Source organism: Neofelis nebulosa, chromosome 7 (genome assembly GCF_028018385.1).
Source record: "Neofelis nebulosa isolate mNeoNeb1 chromosome 7, mNeoNeb1.pri, whole genome shotgun sequence".
NCBI lineage: Eukaryota > Metazoa > Chordata > Mammalia > Carnivora > Felidae > Neofelis > Neofelis nebulosa.
In genome coordinates, this window is record NC_080788.1 from 63,337,764 (window position 1) to 63,356,671 (window position 18,908).

Consider the following 18,908-nt stretch of genomic DNA (forward strand, 5'->3'; position numbering starts at 1 on the left):
GCGTGCACCAAGGATAGAGACTGAGAGCCAGCACTATAGTGGAAGTTGAGAGCAAGATTATTAAGGGAATCATTTGAAGATAAATTTTGAACTTTGATATAATCTTTATTAGGTTAGGTGTGGGAAATACAATCCAGCAAGACAGGTATTATCTCTACTGATAAGAGATGAGACTAAGACAGTCAGAGAAAGACAGATACCATGTGTTTTCACTCATATGTGGATCTTGAAAAACTTAACAGACCATGGGGGAGGGGAAGGGGAAAAAAAATGTTACAGAGAAGAAGGGAGGCAAATCATAAGAGACTCTTGGATACTGAAAACAAACTGAGGGTTGATGGGGGGTGGGGAAGAGGGGAAAGTGGGTGATGGGCACTGAGAAGGGCACTTGTTGGGATGAGCACTGGGTGTCGTATGGAAACTAATTTGACAATAAATTATATTGAAAAAAAAAAAGAAACCTGAAAAAATTTTTTTTAAAAATTAAACTTAAAAAAAAAAAAAAAGAAATGAGACTAAGAGAAGTAATTTGCAAAGACCACTTTTTAGTGCCTGGTCTGGGATTCCTACACATACCCATCTGGCTAGGGATGGGTTGTAAACTGAAGTTTTCACATTCTTATTTTATAAAGAATTCTTACTGTCACCCCTGCTGAAAACCTCTTAAGTATGTACATTTCTTCCCCCCACAATTTGTGCCATACATTAGAGTTGGCCCCTGAAGAACATGGGTTTGAAATTGCATGGGTCCACTTATATATTGATTTTCAACACAGTATGGTACTGGAAATGTATTTTCTCCTAAGACTTTCTTAATAACATTTTCTTTTCTCAAGCTTACCTTAAATATACAGTATTGATACATAAAACATACAAAATGGGTGTTGACCAACTATGTTATTGGTTAGGCCACGAGGTTATTGATAAAGTTTTTGGGGAGTCAAAAGCTCTATGCAGATTTTCAAGGTGCCTGGCTAGCTCAGGTGGTAGGGCATGTGACTCTCGATCTCAAGCTTGTAAATTCGAGCCCTATGTTGGGCGTAGAGATTACTTAAAATAAATACATCTCACCTAATAAAAATTCTAAGATTTTTTTTAAGTGATATAGATTTTCAGCTGTACCCATGGGAGAGGGGTCAGTGTCCTTTACCTCTGCCTTGTTCAAGGGTCATCTGTGTTTCGTGTAGCTTTCTTGTGTTTCAAATCTTCCCTTACACCTTTGCTGTCATGGCCCTAACACATTTCATTTCTGTTTTCCTGATGTCCTTGACACTCCTGTCTCAATCCCACCATCCATCTTTTTTTCCAACGTTTTTTTTATTTTTTTTTTTATTTTTGGGACAGAGAGAGACAGACAGAGCATGAAAGGGGGAGGGGCAGAGAGAGGGAGACACAGAATCGGAAACAGGCTCCAGGCTCCGAGCCATCAGCCCAGAGCCCGACGCGGGGCTCGAACTCACGGACCGCGAGATCGTGACCTGGCTGAAGTCGGATGCTTAACCGACTGCGCCACCCAGGCGCCCCCCCCACCATCCATCTTTAACACCAATGCTGGATTCATTTTTCTAAAATAGTACGATGACTGCCTGCTGAAAATTTCTCAGGGATTCATATTGCCTAGATTTGTGGTTTCCAGAATGTGAGCCAAGGTGCCCATGGGCAGCAAACTCAGAGGGATACCATGGATATTTTAAGCTTTGGGGTGAATCACAGTGATACTTGACATCTCTTAGATAATATAGTTACTACTAGCTTGAAGTAGGTCAGTTTCAACATTAGGTCATTTAGGTTCCTTTCAGTGTCAAACAGGGAATGAAGGTGGTAGTGTCCAACTTGATTCCACGGTTTGAGAAGTTAAGCAGTGCCTAACGTTCTGGTGAGAGAAGAAGCTTTTCTAAAAGCCTGAAACATAAGGAAGGACATTTTAGATTTATAAATCAGCACGTACATAAACTTCATATAAACCTTCATATAAGCCTGATTTATGGCCAACCAAGCATACATTGTACATCTGAAGCCCTAAAGGAAAACTATCTTGTTCTTAAGATATCAATCAATATTCCTACTCTCTGTGCTCCTTGACAGTAAACTCATTGAACTCATAAAACTCATGATTCATACCTGTATGTTAAGCTATTATCTTTTGAGCTTTTACAAAATGCAAAAAAAATTTAACAACGCAAAAACCGTTCAATGTAAAAACTGTTCATTCTCTGGAGCACCTTCCCTGTGAAAAGCATGATGTCTGGGCAGCTGTTCTTACTTGGGCTCTAATAAAACTCCTTGCTTTTAGAGATTCTTAAAAGTTTGTTCATTTTGCACTGATGATTGCATTAGTAATTATAGTTAGTTAAAAATGAAACACAGGGCGCCTGGCTGGCTCAGTGGGAAGAGCAGGTGACTCTTGCTCCTCGGGTCACGAGTTCAAGCCCCACATTGGGTGTAGAGATTGCTTAAGTAAATAAATAAATAAACTAAAAAAAGCAATGAAATTTTTCTCTTAGATTTATGTGCATTATTTTTTCAAATACCTACTAAGTTGATGGATCTCACTACTTAAAATAGAACCATTAAGTATTTCTTCAGGTGTCATAAATATTACTAAGACACTAGGGAAAGTTGGGAAACTTCTAGCCTAGATGACAAAAATCCACACCTCTTAGGCTGGCATTTAAGGATCTTCATGACTTCTACTAACACCACGTACGTCCCTGCCCCCACTATTCCCTGGCTCAAATCTTTCTCCAGTATTTGCTTGCTGTTTGACCTTGGGCAAACCAACCTAACTTCTCGGTGCCTATTTCCCTGGCTGTAAAAGGAGGTAATAGTGTTTACCTTGTGATGGTAATGAAGACTACCTAAGAAGTACGATGAGGAACATGTAAAAACACCATGGATGGCATATTACAAGTGCTCACTTAAGTGTCAGACATAATCCCCTCTCATCTTGAACCCTCTGAACAAGCCTAGTTTCCCATACTCATTTCTCCAGGATTCATCTGGACATTTCATGACTCTTTCCCCCTGAAGTTCCAATGATACCCCCTCCCCAGGTTTAATTTGCTAAAGCAGCTCACAGACTCAGAGAAACATTTTATTTACTAGATGATTGGGTTACCACACAAGGCTGGAACTCAGGAACAGCCAGGCAGAAGAGATGCATAGGGCATAGAGCAAAGAGTGGGGAAAGGAAGTGAGGCTCCCAGCTTGCTACTCTCCCCAGACCTCCACGTGTTCACCAACCTGGAAGGTCCTTAACTTCCTAGCTAGCCTCTCCAAATGTTACTCTTCCTTCAATCTTTATTCTACCTCCTCCATCAAGCCTTCTTCCACCAAATTAGCCCAGGGTTAATTATTAGAGTACACAACTCTATCACACAACCCTGTTAGTAAAGTATTGCTGCTTGTTATTTAACTTACATGTCACCAGCATGTTGTCTTACCAAATAGATTACAAGCATCTTTGAGGTTAAGAATGCCATGCTGAGTTAAAGTTTCCTATAGCATCCAGCAAAGTAGAGGGTACAGATCACAATTTGCTGAGTTAATATAACATATATGAATTCATCCAGGCTCCAGATCAAACACCCAGAACACCTCCACATGTACAAAAGGCAGATGGAGCAGAGGTTGGAGGGAACGGGCAAAGGCAAGAGTGCAGAAACGCCATTTGGGAGTGCAAAGAACAGTGAGGTGAAAGCCCCTTGGGAGCCCAAGCTACGAGTAAATGGGGTTTCTGTGCTGGGAAAGATGAGTAACAGCCACTGAGTTACATTCCTAGGTGTTAACTAGGGAGGGCTGACAAGGAGGTAAGGATCCCACAGCTGAGTTTCCCCTCCTCTCCTTCCAAGAAGTAGAACTTTTTTTTTTTGGCCAGAAATGCCAATTTCAAATTATTGGGATAAACAATCTTTTAAACTGTCAACATTTTGAAAATGGGTAGAATATTCAGTCCTTATCACTGGTGAGAATTATGAAACTGGGTTTCCCCTTCATAATTTTTGGGACATAACCAACTGTGTGAATGTTTTTGTATGAAGGCAAAGAAATTTAGCCATCCCTGAAAGTTAGGGTGGGGGTGTTACTTGCTTTGATTGGGTGGCAGACTCAATGCTCAAGAGTAGATGGGAGTTTGGTGAAGAAATTGGGAGATGCAGGAAAAAAAATGGAAGATAGCTGGGAGGCATGGGCGGCTCAGTTGGTTAAGTGTTCAACTTCACTCAGGTCATGATCTCATGGTTCATGGGTTCGAGCCCCGCGTAGGACTCTGCTAACAGCTCAGAGCCTGGAGCCTGCTTCAATTCTTGCTCTCCCTCTCTCTGTCCCTCCCCTACTCACGCTCTATCTCAAAAATGAAATTAACATTAAAGAAAAGTAAATACACATTTGAAAAAAAAAAAAAGGAAGACAGCCAAAGCCAAAGTCTGCCTCGATCAACTAAGAAATGAAAATAGCTGTGCCTTTAGTAAGCCAGCAGGGAAGCCTGCCACGGACTTCAGCTGACTAAGGATCCACGGGGCCAGGTCCAGGACTGGCTGTGCAAACAGCAGTCCATGACCGTGCTTAAGAATATAGGGAAGACACAGGCAGCTAGTGACACATGCCTGGTGGATGGAGTCTGGCACCCACTGCTCTAAAAGGGCACACCCTCAGAAAGCTACTGCTCCTGGAAGACCGCAGGGCTAGCCACAGGGCACTTAAGTAGAAGAAAAATATTCTGGGTTAAATCAGTGTCTTGACTGTGTTAACTAGATTAGCTCAAGAGTGTTCAGTGGACATACTTAAGTTAAAAGGTTATTTCCATTTCTCAGTGTGTAGTCCGGATAGTTATAGAAATATTTATTTTAAAAGTAGCACTTCGTAAAAATCACCAAAACCAAACCCCAAAAACGGAAGTGATTTAGATTAAAAGCTCCAAGGTGTACGGTTTCAGGTAGGTGTTATTGCTATCTATACCTTCACCCCCATTTATTAAGCCATCTTAAGTAACTTCAAGTTCAATGATTTACAATGAGGTATAGAGCCCAACCGGGATGAGACAGAATGTGTTCCAAGTTAGAAAGTCTAGCATGGCTTCTCATTGATGTCTCCCGTGGAGCATCTGTGCTCCGCTGTACAATTAAGGCTTTCTTCCTACACATCTGAATGTTACCTTTGGGATCCTCTGACTATGACTGATTTGGTCTGATTCTAATGGCTTGCCGCTTTGTTGCGTAGAAGGTTGATCCAAGCTTCCAGGCACCCCCTCTTTGTAGGCCTCAGTTACGTACATGTGAGGTTCAGGAGAGCCGACCAATCTGAAAGGCTGGGAACACTTGTTTAAGGAGGAACCGCCATTCCGGCATCAACTGTCCTTAATCCTACTGCAGAAACTGTTTTCATTCTGGGGATGGTGAGTCCTAGAAGGTCATGGCTAAGAAGCAGATGTCCTAAGTGGCTTCCTCTGAGAGTTTAACCCCAACAGGGAGCCAGCTGGTCACTTGCTTTTTATCACATTTCCAATAGCTGCTCCATTTCCTCAAGGGCTGTTGTAAAATCATGCACTTGACTGTTACATAATGTCTGCTGCTCTAGGAACCGGGCCCGCTCTTCTTCTTTCATCTTCAACTTTACTTTTAAGGCCTGCATGGAAAGACATTCAAAAAGAAACAAACAAGACAAACACCCACAAAACTTTGATTCACATGGGAGACAATACCATCTCAGGACATGATACTTCTCTTCCATTGAGGAAGACCATTAGAATACTGACAGACATTGTATTTTCTACCTTAAATTTGTACATCTGTGCTCATTTTAGGGATGGTCTCTCTCCTATATCTAAAGTGGGGCCACGAAATCCTCTAGGTTCCAGTGTACTATCCCATGATTCTTCCAACCAATCCAAAGAAGTCCAGACCCAAGAATCTGGGTTTCCTATTCCAGGTTTCCTTGAGATACCAAGTTTCCAGAGCACAGTTTGTACAGGCCCACCTCTTACTTTGAGCCATCTAGGGTTTGCACATTGCCTCAAGCCCTGTAGCTGTGAACATTTCTGCGTCTTTAGAAGAGAAAATTGGTTGAAAAAAAGTTGTGAAAACAAATGAAGTCTCAGGATTTAGTTAAGAGTAACACATCAATGTTGGTTTTTTAATGTTGATAAATGTACTACGATAATATATGGTGTTAACATTAAGGGAATGGAATTCTCTGTATTATCTTTGCAACTCTTCGGTAAATCCATTATCATTAAAAAGTGGTTTGTTAAAGATAAATAAATAGGTAAATAAGAAAGAGTCCTCCACAGATCCACCTACTGTGGTAGGAAATGGTAATCCTGACTCGGGGTGACATCTGTCTCTCACCTGTAACTCCTCCATCTGTTTTTTGGCTGTTTCATTAAAAAGCTTCAGCTCATCTTGCAAAGTTTCCAGTAGCAACTAAAAGGAAAGTACAGTGTGATAACAAATCTTTATTGATAGGTGAAAACTTGCTTTATATAAACTAATCTCTTTATATAAAATGAAAGTTGGTTAGATGATTGCTAACAAGCCTTCCCTTAGCTCAGTCATCTATTGAGTGCCCCACTTGTGGCAGGCTCTCTAGTGGGCACCCCGGAAGAACTCAATCCACAGGATGGACAGATCACCCCACTTCCGGGTGCTCTATGTTACACAGCCAATGTGGTCCAAACACAGTAGCCACCGGAGAGATGACTGAAGGAGGGACTGGAGGAAGGCTTCCATCTCGAGTATTCTATTATTCTAATATGACCACTGATCTTCCTGGTGAAGAAGTCAGAGAAGCTCAAAAGACTTAACCCTGAACAACTACCTTCCTACTTTGGGAGAGAACCAAAGAGAAGCCGATTTTAATTCAGGCTGCACCTTTCCATCATACAGTTCTCAGTAAATGGGTAAGGGGAGAAATTTGGTAAAGTGGAGAACAGAAAAACCAGAAAGTTCTCTCTACAGGTTCATCCTATTATGTGTCTCAAAGTAGCATATTTTCAACTCAGGCTCACTCATATCTGTAAGCACAAAATTGCCTTCCAAGTAAAATATGCTTTTCGAGTACATATCCACGGCTCTCTTCCACTATCATGGAAAACAAAGGCTGCTTCCTGGGGTTTGCTGGGCACATGGCAGAGACTTTCTTAGCTGTGCAGAGACCCGTGGTCCCTTGGCCCCCACATACTCACACCCATGCCCTCACCATAGAGTCCGTGTGATCTGTGGTGGCTTCTTGCCGTGACGCCAGGGTCTCACTGCCTAAAACTGATACAAACAACAGAGTCAGCTTGCTTAGGGAACTGCACCTTAAACAGAAATAAAAACCCCTCCACGGACAAGTATAGGAATACTCATGAGGGAAACTTCTCTGAGTGTCTGGTCCCTGACTGTCTCCTGAGTTTTCACCTTGGCAGGGTCACCTACACCCACCCTCCGAGCTTTATTTTACCTCCCTCTGTTCTAGTTTTGGATATGGTCAAAAGTTCAATCTGCTTTCTCTTCAGCTCAGCAGAAAATCTGTCTAGAGAAAATGCAAAGGTTGGATTTTTCTGTTTCATTGACAATACAAAAAACTATTTTTAAAAGCTTTTCCGGCTTTCTGCCTGTGGATGCTGCCTTTAAGCATCCTTAAAGTCTCCCCTCCGCTCCGCTGTCCACAGCTCCCAGCTCCACACCGCTGTCATGTCTAAGTCAGAGTATCCCAAAGAGCCTAAAAAGCCATGGAAGCTTTTCATCAGAGGTTTGAGCCTTGAGACAATGGATGAGAGTCTGAGGAGCCATTCTGAGCAATGGGGAATGCTCACGGACTGTGTGGCAATGACAGACCCAAACACCAAGCGCTCCAGAGGCTTTGGGTTTGTCACGTAGGCCACTGTGGAAGAGACAGATGCAGCCATGACTGCAAGGCCACACAAGGTTGGATGGAAGAGCTGTAGGACCAAAGAGGCTGTCTCGAGAGAAGCTTCTCAAACACCTGGTCCCCACTTAACTGTGGAAAAGATTTTTGTCGGTGGCATTAAAGAAGACACTGAAGAACATCATCTAAGAGATTATTTTGAACAGTACGGGAAAACTGAAGTGACTGAAATCATGACTCACCGAGGCAGTGGCAAAAAGAGAGAGGCTTTGCTTTTGTAACATTTGATGACCATGACTCTAGACAAGATCATCATTCAAAAAATACCATACTGTGAATGGCCACAACCGTAAAGTAAGAAAGTTTCATCTAAGTAAGAGATGGCTAGTGCTTCCTCCAGCCAAAGAGGTCGAAGTGGTTCTGGAAACTTTGGTGGTGGTCGTGGAGGTGTTCTTGGTGGGAATGACAACTTTGGCTGTGGAGGAAACTTCAGTGGGTGAGGTGGCTTTGGTGGCAGTCGAGGTGATGGTGGATGGTGGCAGTGGGGATGGCTATAACGGATTTGGTATCGATGGAAGCAACTCTGGAGGTGGCGGAAGCTATAATGATTTTGGCAATTACAACAGTCAGTCTTCAAATTCTGGAGGCAGAAGCTCTGGCCCCTACGGTGGTGGAGGCCAATACTTTGCCAAACCACAAAACCAAAGCGGCTATGATGGTTCCAGCAACAGCAGTAGCTATGGCAGTGGCAGAAGGTTTTAATTACTGCCAGGAAACAAAGCTTAGCAGGAGGGGAGAGCCACAGAAGTGACAGGGAAGCTACAGGTTACAACAGATTTGTGAACTCAGCCAAGCACAGTGGTGGCAGGGCCTAGCTGCTACAAAGAAGACATTTATTAGACAATACTCGTGTGTACGGACAACAACTCGAGGATTGTATTTGTGACTAATTGTTTAACATAGGTGATTTTAGTTTTTGTTCTGTGGAAAGTGTAAAGCATTCCAACAAAGGGTTTTAATGTAGATTTTTTTTTTGCACCCATGCTGTTGATTGCTAAATGTAATAGTCTGATCACGACGCTGAATAAATGTGTCTTTTTAAAAAAAAAAAAAAAATCTTTTCAGGCTTAATAAATTATTATTTTTGGTAAAAGTAGTGCACATATATCGCAAATTAAAATTATACAAAAACATATACGGTGATTATAAAGAATATATACTAAAATGCACAGGTTAATCAGCAGCATTCAAAGCCAGTGTCCCTGAATTCAAAGAAGCCTGGGCCCTTTTACCTGGTATTCTCAGGGTCCTCAACTCAGTCTGAGTACAGTCTTTTAGCAATTCCTTTTTCTATGCCCCTCTTTGCTACAGACTCTGCTTTCTAGGGACAGGGTCAGAACAGAAATCACATTTAAGGGGCATCCGGGTGGTTCAGTGGGTTAAGTGTCCAACTTCAGCTCGGGTCATGATCTCACAGTTCTTGAGTTCGAGCCCCACGTCAGGCTCTGTGCTGACTGCTCGGAGCCTGGCTCTTGCTTGGGATTCTGTGTCTCCCTCTCTCTCTGCCCCTCCCCAACTCATGTGCTGTCTGTCTGTCTTTCTCTCTCTCTTTCAAAAATAAACAAATATTAAAAAAAAAAGTCACATTTAACTATTGTGATTCTGCTGATCAGCCAGGTTTAGGAACTCTTGAAATAGTGTCACCTCTATCTTTTCCCACCTGGGAAATTTACCCTGTTTGCTATCTGCCTTGAAAGAAATGTGGGGCACCTGGGTGGCTCAGCTGGTTAGCATCTGACTTCAGCTCAGGTCATGATCTCTCATGTTCGTGAGTTCAAGCCCACGTCGGGCTCTGTGCTGAGAGCTCAGAGGCTAGAGCCTAATTTGGATTCTGGGTCTCCCCCTCTCTCTGCCCCTCACCTGCTTGCGCTGTGTGTGTGTTTCTCTCTCAAAAATAAATAAACGTAAAAAAAAAGTTTTTAAATTAAAAAAAAGAAAGAAATGAAATATTTCTGATCTATTTGCAAGGTCATACTTGTTAGCATCAAATGAATGGCACAAAGTGTTCAGATAAGAGATAATCCTCTCTCTACAACTATCTGAAATTCTGTTGGTTTAAGTCAACATCACAAGGGAACAAAGGAAAGCTTCTCCAGGGGTGCCTGGCTGGCTCAGTCGGTAGAGGATATGACTCTTGATGTCTGGGTTATAAGCTCAAGCCACACATTGGGTGTAGAGATGACTTAAAAACAAAAAGAAAAAAATCTTTAAAAAAAGAAAGAAAAACTCCTCCAAATCTTCAGGGTTTTGCTAAGCAACCCCTGCACTAAATGGACCAGCTGATGCCATGCCGGACTCCTGACAGCCAGTCCACAATCAGCCCAGGAGGCGGCAGGTGCACTGACTCCTCTGAAGGCAACTGTGTACCGTCTCTTACCTGGGTTGAGGCCCTTGCTCTCCAAAATTGCCAAACAGTTATCCTGAAACTTCTCCAGCAGCTCCACCTTTTGGGTCAGGTCCTTCAGTTCTCCCTATCGGGGTGCCATGCAGACAGATGAGGCCTGTTCCACTCTGCGGGGGTGGTTTTGCTGCCCTTACTCTTGGACAGCCACAGCCCACACCCGGTGTCTTCCCCTTCTGCCCTTGGGCACCTGGGCATTGCAAGCTTGCTCCCACCCAAGGGGCCGTCCCTCGGGATTCCATGCATTCCCCAGTGCAGTGATGACAGAGGTCTGGTGGGTCTCTCACCTGAGTTTCAGTCAACTTCTGGTGCAGCTGCTTGTTGACGGCCTCTAAGAGCTGGTTCTTATCCTTGAGCTCTTCCTCTGATTTCTGCTTGCTCAGTGGCTTGTAGCTGTAATGATAATTGTGCTTGTATGAAGCAGTGGAGGGGTTAAAATGGGTTACAGGGTCACACAAACAGGAGTTCGAATCTTGGCTTCATTATCTAATAGTTTATGACCGTCAGTAAGCTACATAACCTCTCTGAGGCTTGGTTTCCTCATTTCTAGAATTAGGGTAATACCCACATCTCATAACATTATTGTGAAAAATGAGAGAGAATACATGTAATAATTCTTAGCACAGCTACAGATACACAGTAAATACCTAATAAATATTAGCCATTATGATCAATATTAACCTCTCTTTTCAATGCCCTCAGAGTCCTTCTTGAATAGTATTTCATCTTCATAATTTTTTTAAGGTTTTATTATTTACTTACTTTTGTTTTTTGGGTTATTTATTTTGAGAGAGACAGAGAGAGAGCATGGGGGAGGGGCAGAGAGAAGGAGACAGAGAATCCCAAGCAGGCTCCACGCCATCAGCGTGGAGCCCAACATTGGGCTTGATCTCAGAACATGAGATCATGACCTAAGCCAAAATCAAGAGTCATGCGCAACCGACTGAGCCACCCAGGCTTCCCTGTACTTTTTAGAGAGAGAGAGCACAAGTGGGGGAGAAGGGCAGAGGGTGAGACAGAGAGAATCCTGAGCAGGCTCCACAGTCAGCACAGAGCCCAACGTGGGGCTTGATCCCATGACCCTGGGATCATGACTTCAGCCAAAATCAAGAGTCGGATGCTCAGCCGACTGAGCCACCCAGGTGCCCTAAAGATTTTATTTTTAAGTAATCTCCACACCCAACGTGGGGCTCGAACTCAAAACCCTGATATCAAGAGTCTCATTGTTCTACTGACTAAGTTGGCCATGTGCTCCTATCTTCAGAACTTTTAAGACATGCCCAAATCTAGTATAGATTTGGAATTAGAACCTATTTGGAATTAGATTTGGAATCAGAACCTATTTCTACAAACTTTCCAGCTTGCACTATTTCTGTCTTCAGGACTGCAAAACATCCAAGCTAGCCTCAAACAGAGAGATGGATCCTCCCAGCATTCTTTTTAAAAAAAAATTTTTTTTTTTAACGTTTTTATTTATTTTTGAGACAGAGAGAGACACAGCATGAACGGGGGAGGGGCAGAGAGAGAGGGAAACACAGAATTGGAAGCAGGCTCCAGGCTCTGAGCCATCAGCCCAGAGCCCGATGCAGGGCTCGAACTCGCGGACCGCAAGATCATGACCTGAGCTGAAGTCAGATGCTTAACCGACTGAGCCACCCAGGCGCCCCTTTCCCCAGGATTCTAACACCACCACCATCACCTCCATCTCAAAGTCACTAACCACATGCAGTGCCTCCTATCCTGAAGGCTCACGCTCCTATTGATGGGCTATCTAGCTGGGTTTGATTTCCAATTAGCAGTGGTCCTGGCATGGAGCCCAGAAAGCTTGTCTGGTTCTCAAGATGGTAGCATCACTGATCCTTGCCCTGACAGTGGTTCTCAAACTTGGCTGTGCATCATCCCTGAAAGTTCCACTCAACTTTCTGGGATGGCACCCAGACTATAACACATTACAGAACCCATGAGCGATTCTGAGGTACGCGACTGAGATCCACCACCCCAAAATAGTGGCCAGCTTTCATTTACCCCGATGCTCACCTTTTTTTGATGTTCCTCCTAAAGGCAGTGTCTGCAGCTTTCACCTGCCTAGAGGAGCAAAAACAAAGAAACCGGGATGTTAACTAGTCTCATTGTGGTGATCATTTTGCAACATACACAAATACCTAATCATTATATTGTACACCTGAAATTAATATAATGTGTGTTAATAACATACCTCAATTAAAAAAGGAAACAAAAGAGAAATCAGAGACTTGTGGCATTGTTACGTGTGTGGTGAACAAGGCAGAACAAAGAGCTTGGTTTTCTGAGGAAAGAACCAGAGATTCCATAGAATGCAAACAGCAGACGCTTGAGAATCTCTGAGGGTCCTTGCACTTTTGTCTCAGCCCAGACTATTAATAGGGAATGGGCTCCTCTCCTGACCACCTCGACCACCTGACAGACCTGCTGCTGCTCAAAACGGTGTAATTATCTCATGTCAACCTTGCTTCTATGGGAACTGAGAAGAGGGAGGGGCACACACTTCCCTGGGCTGGACTGTGCTCAGACCAGCAACCTAGGCTAGCAAGCAGCCCTACCCACTCCGACCACCACTTAGGGCTGGTGTTTGGCCACAGTACTGCTGTTTGCACACTCAGAGCAAGCGGTGAGAGAGGAAAGAGTACCTCTTATCTTAACCCTTGCTGGGCCTCTTCAGAACTGATCGACTGCTTTGGGTCACTGACTCCCGCTGCCCTGTGCTCTCAAAAACCCTACTTTCTATTTTTTTTTTTTTTTTAATTTTTTTTCAACGTTTTTTATTTATTTTTGGGACAGAGAGAAACAGAGCATGAACGGGGGAGGGGCAGAGAGAGAGGGAGACACAGAATCGGAAACAGGCTCCAGGCTCCGAGCCATCAGCCCAGAGCCTGACGCGGGGCTCGAACTCACGGACCGTGAGATCGTGACCTGGCTGAAGTCGGACGCTTAACCGACTGCGCCACCCAGGCGCCCCAAAAACCCTACTTTCTAAATCTTCATGCTGAGTAATTTCTAGCAAGAGGTTCTCACTGGATACCAATGCTCTGACTCTCACCCGTTCTCTCGTCTCGGTTTGATGATTTTTGTAACATCGTTCTCTGCACCTCCTGAATGAAGCCTGGAAACATCCACTTCTTTGGACTTCACTGGTAAGAGGCTCTTCGAAGGGGCTCGAGTTTGTGTGTCTGCAAAGGAAAGCAAGCGGGTGAAGACTCAAGCACCATGACCCAATAGCTGCGACTCTATAACAAACAGTTCTGTTCCAGGTCATCGGACACTTGGATTTTCATTCTGGCCAACCACAACTCGTGGAGGTCAATTCAGAAGAATAAGAGTTCGAGAATAATCGGGGATGGAAACTAAAACTCTTTGAATGTGACAGTGCAATGTGTTTGAGGACAGCCAAAAGCTTGATGGTGCAGCAAAGTGAACGGCCAGAGGGCACAGATGTGAAAGTGGAGGCTGATACAAGCAAAGAGCCAAATGCGAGCCAGTGTGGCCGTCAGCAGGTCAAAACACAGCTGAATCCTTCATCCATCTCCAGTGGAATCGAACCACCTTGTTGAGCTCCTAAGCATTCAGTTTGCTCTCCCAAGGCTACACTCAAGCTGCTATGAGGTTCTCTTTGAACTGCCACACACTTGTTTTGACCAGTCTCCCTAAATACTCTGAGATGTCTTTGTGTCCCTAGCGCCTAGAGAGTATCCAGCATATTAACAGGGGTTTGGTACCCGCTTGCGGAACATATAGAACACTTCAGAACTTCACACTTGACGATATTTCATACACCATTTCTGAATGATTTCCTCTAGTCTTCTCCCCCGCCCACCACTTTTTTTTTTTTTAAACTTCTTAATGTTTATTTATTGTTGAGAGAGAGAGGGAGGGAGGGAGTGAGCAAGCATGTGCAAGAGGGGGGCAGGGGGCAGAGAGAGAGGGGGACACAGCATCCTAAGCAGACTCCAGGCTCCGAGCTGTCAGCACACAGCACAGAGCCTGACATGGGGCTCGAACTCACGAATCATGAGATCATGTCTCGAGCTGAAAGTCGGGCGCTTAACCCACTGAGCCACCCAGGTGCCCCTTCTTTCCCCTTTTCATGATGATTGCCTTTACTTCAGCCCTTTTGTTTATTCATTAAGTGTAGAGGTTCCCTAGTTGACATTCTGTTCCAATCTTGCTAGGGTACTGCCAGATAACCTGAGAAGTGGTCCTGCCATGACACGCTTCTGCCCCAGAGAGGAGCATTTCCCCCTAGTCCCTATGCCAGCCCTCCAACACACAGTCTTTCCACCATTTATAGACCACAGCAAGTTCAAGTAACATGTTCTGGAGTTACACGCTGCCTCTCCACCTCTCCCCCCACGGATTTTCTAATTTAAACCAACTTTCACTTTGATCAGTGTAAAATGGCTCCTTCAGCTTGACCTAAATTAAGGGCTGTAACAAATCAAGTTGAAGAAATGAGGTACAAAGCACTGGATCACAGGCATTAGGAAACTGGTATCTGTATTTGACAAAGATTTTGTTGTGATGACTTCAGCTGCACAATAGTTTGGAATAAATATGATTTCTCAGGCTGACAAATGATTTCATTTATAGGTACACTCACTGGGCACTTATACCCTATATTCCATTCTCGTGCCCACAAAGATTGAAATGGTTCTTTTTGAGACTCTTAAAAACTGAGAACAAACTGAGGGCTGATGGGGGGTGGGAGGGAGGGGAGGGTGGAGGATGGGTATTGAGGAGGGCACCTTTTGGGATGAGCACTGGGTGTTGTATGGAAACCAATTTGACGATAAACTTCATATGTTGAAAAAAAAATGGTTCTTTTTGAAGTCTCTGAAGTACGCATGTTTTTATTTATTTATTTTTATTTATTTTTTAAAGTAGGCTCCATGCCCAATGTGGGGCTTGAACTCAGAACTGAGCTCAAGAGTCACATGCTTTACCAAGTAAGCCAGCCAGGTGCCCCAGGTTTTTGTCTGAAGTAAAAGGTAATCCTGGGGGAACATCCTATTTCAGGTATGAAGTTCTACACGGTAACAAATATATCCCATGAGAAATGGTCTTAATAGTAAATTGATCAAAATTAACAACTCTTCGTTGACTGGAAGCAGATCCAATAATCCGTACTTGCTAGAACCTAAGGGCTGCATTGTAGGAAAAATTTAGCAGGATTTAACAAAGACTGTCTTCTTGAAATGAGAGGCGCTAAGGAGGGGAACTGGGTGGCTGGTGTCAAGGAAGGGAGACTCGTTCTTCACCGCAGATTGTTTTCTAACTTTGGATTTTTAACATGTGTATGTTACCTAGTTGGAAAACTAAAACTTAGAAACGAGTCGATGCCCAAAATCAAAACAAAAAACCTAGGAGATCGCCTTAAAACGTTAAACTGTTTTGGTCATATATGATCATAAAGCTGGGACAGGGACAGAAAACTGAGATGAAAACTCCCAACTTGTCTGGGGAGAGCCCGTCATTTTCCAACCAAGGATGGTCACTGTTCTCCAAGGGAAAGGCAGGGTAAAGGGGCCAGGCTCCAGCTTCCCCAGAGACTCCTAGTCCTGCTGAAGCCAGATTACCATTTAGGTGTTCTGAGGCCACATGAGACAAACAAAAACCTTTAAGCCTTTGGATACAAGCCTGTTTACCTCACAGATCAATCCTGTTACTGCTCACCCACCAGTGGCAGTCTCCTGGAAAGGAGTCTTAATAAAGCTGTTTCAAAATCTGCCACAACAGGTTCTGATGTTTGAAGTCTATTATATGCTACGCTCTCCAGATTACGCAGCTGGACAACTGCAGATTGTAGGAGATGACTTCCAACCACAAGCCCAGTAACACAAAGCAGGATGTCAAAGGAATCAAAAATTGTTTTTAATCCTCTCTTCTCCCAAGGTTGTGGAAAACTCCAGCTAGGCATGGCCCCTCTCCCTCATTTCACCCAACAAACACTGAGAACATACTACATAAGAGACACTGTGCAGTTACAAATGTGAACTAGACGTGGGTGAACCCCGGGGCCTCTAGGAATCAGACTCTCCTCTCTTCTCCCAGGTAACAAATCGGGTCCAGCCAGATAGCCCAACTCTGGAAACAAAACGAGCAATTGCTTAACAAGGGATTCCTAGCTTGAGGAAATAAATTGTGGAACAATCAGCAATTTAGCCAGGTTTCGGGGGAGTTAGCAGGTTGTCAGAGTCAATGGAATGCCCTCCCCCTTTCCCGGCCACCAACCTAAGCCCTCATACTCCTAGGCTAGACCACCTCCGCGAGTCCGCAGGGCGGCGTTGATACCCACCTGCCGGCAGGCCGCCGCTCTGCACAGCGGGGGGCTGCAGGGTGTACACTGTCTTAACCACGCTGGTCATCGTAACGAGGCGGCAAGGCTGGGCCCTGGAAGGTGCGAATCGAATGTTAGCCTGCGGTGGGCCAGGGGGCCCAAGCAGGTGGAAGGCCCCGGGAGAGGGCGACCTGGCCTGTCCGGGCCCGGGGAAGAAGTCGGGAGAAAGAAAATTCTCCGTTCCCAGTCCATCCCGCCCGCCTCCGACATCCAGCCCCGTCTCTCGCCCCGGGACAACCGAACCCAGGCGCCTGTAGCTCGTACTCGCAGCCCTCGTCGCTCTGGTTCAAAAGCTGCTCCGCAGTAACTGCCGCACCAGCAACCCGGTCTGCCGCCTGGCTTTCAAATGGAAACTTCCGGTGGCCGGGCGGGACGGCGTGCTGTATGCTCCCTGTAGGCGGCCATGTTGTACGTCTATCAGTGCCCTGGGCCACGCCTTTGGGGGCTGCCATGCTGTACGGCAGGTCAGAAGAATGGCCGGAGCCTGGGCTCCTAGGCTTTGGGTGTTGGAGCCCCCAGGTCTGGGCAGGGGAGGGAAGTGGTGCACTCTGCGGGCCTGGAAGGAGCAATGAGCTGTGGGCGTCATATTCCTGGCTTGAGACGCAAATGCGGTCACGTTTAGAGTCCATGTCACAGTCCTTCTCTTTATTTGGTCCATGATCGTTAGGGAGATTGCATGCTGATTGGCGACAGCGCAGAGCATTTGGATAGGCAGAGAGTGGTGAGTGGTAGGTGACGTTTAAAGAGGATCTGTGGACAGAAATACCTCAGGCACTTGCCCTCAGTCCTAACTTTAATAACACATGGAGATTCCCCGCCCCCACCCCCACCCCCGTTTTTAAAAAAGGTAAGCTCTACACCCAACCTGGGGCTTGAACTCATGACCCTGAGATCAAGAGCCATATTCTCTACCAACTGGACCAGTCAGGTACCCCAACACTTACCCAGATTTTAAGAAGAGATTCAGAGCTACTCGTAGAGAATAGGGGAGGGTACTCAAGCTCTTAAAGCACTCATTCATTTCGCTCAATAAATATTTATTGAACATTTGCTGTGTGCCAGACCGTTCTTCTAACAGGACAGATGGGGGTGGGGCAACAAATACCCAGACTGACTGGCTCTGCCCTCCTGGAGTTTACAATATAGAAAATGATAAACAAATAATCACACAAACACTAGTTACACCTCAATTAAGTGGGGGGAAGAAAACGAAATAAATACATATTTACCAACTGTAGTAAAACTATGAAGGAAAAGCACAATGTACAATTGATGTGGGAAACAAAGGCAAATGAAAAGTTAAATTTCCTCACTGCCGATAGCTCATTGACAAGTTCTTGAAATAGGCAGAGTGACATTTCTCTAGGAACTCAGCTGCTTTGATGACACTTTGCTAAGGGCAAAAGACAATCTTAGCTTAACATTACCCAACCTCCAGGATCCTGTACGTCTACTCTAACATATAAAAATTCCTTTGGAAACTTCTTTTATCTCTACCCCCCCCCCCAAATGTATGTTAGCAATCATCCTCCAAGAATATGACCCACTGATATACATCTGAAGGGTCTTATGGCTGAGATTTTACTAAACAGTAACAAATTAACTTTTCCTAGCCTCAGAATCCTGGAAACCTTCAAGGTTTCAAAATACCTTGGAGGTTTGTGCTATTCCTAACCCCTCCCAACTTGAAAGTGTATCATCGGCCACGCCTCACAATCTCAGTGCAGCTCTTTCTGCCCACAAGTCCTGTCCCTGTGCTGTAATAAAACCACCTTTTTGCACTGAAGATGTCTCAAGAATTCTTTCTTGGCCATTGGCTCCGAACCTCAACATTTTCTACACTACTATGGCAGCGAAAGCCTGGGAAACCCAACTGAAATTGAATAGTGAGGGAAAACACTTATGTTTGATTAATGAAAGATGAGTGGGAGTTAATCTGATGAACAATGTGGGGTAGGTAGAAGGGAGGACAAATGCAGAGTCCCAAAGCAGGATTGAGCAAGCAAGGCTGACACAGAGGAGGAAAGTGGTACAGATAAAGCCAGAGAGATAAGTAGTCAAATAGCAAGCTTTACAGACCAAAGGTAAAGAGATTAGATTTGATCCTTAAGAGTAATGGGAAGTCATTGAAATATTAGAGCAGTAGAGTGTTATTCAATTTATATTTTAAAAAGCTCACTCTGGGGGCGCCTGGGTGGCTCAGTCAGTTAAGCGTCCAACTTCAGCTCA

The 18,908-nt window shown here is 44.5% G+C and overlaps 1 protein-coding gene across 4 annotated transcripts; it reads right to left on the reverse strand.

Annotated features, from left to right (window-relative positions):
* Positions 1–4,813: 4,813 nt before the first annotated feature.
* On the reverse strand, positions 4,814–17,480 carry KNSTRN (kinetochore localized astrin (SPAG5) binding protein). 4 transcript variants are annotated; one of them, XM_058738194.1, is made up of 10 exons: positions 16,923–17,480; positions 16,638–16,732; positions 13,386–13,515; positions 12,347–12,394; positions 10,597–10,702; positions 10,286–10,379; positions 7,441–7,512; positions 7,195–7,256; positions 6,345–6,419; positions 4,814–5,622 (listed from the first exon to the last, which is right to left on the reverse strand). In XM_058738194.1, the coding sequence occupies exons 1-10, from the start codon at positions 17,306–17,308 to the stop codon at positions 5,491–5,493; spliced, it is 1,200 nt and encodes a 399-aa protein (XP_058594177.1). In that variant the 5' UTR covers positions 17,309–17,480; the 3' UTR covers positions 4,814–5,490. The 4 variants fall into 4 exon arrangements, with proteins under 4 accessions (XP_058594177.1, XP_058594179.1, XP_058594181.1 ...); XM_058738196.1 differs by having other exon boundaries at positions 16,944–17,479; XM_058738198.1 differs by lacking the exon at positions 7,441–7,512 and having other exon boundaries at positions 16,944–17,478.
* Positions 17,481–18,908: the final 1,428 nt, after the last annotated feature.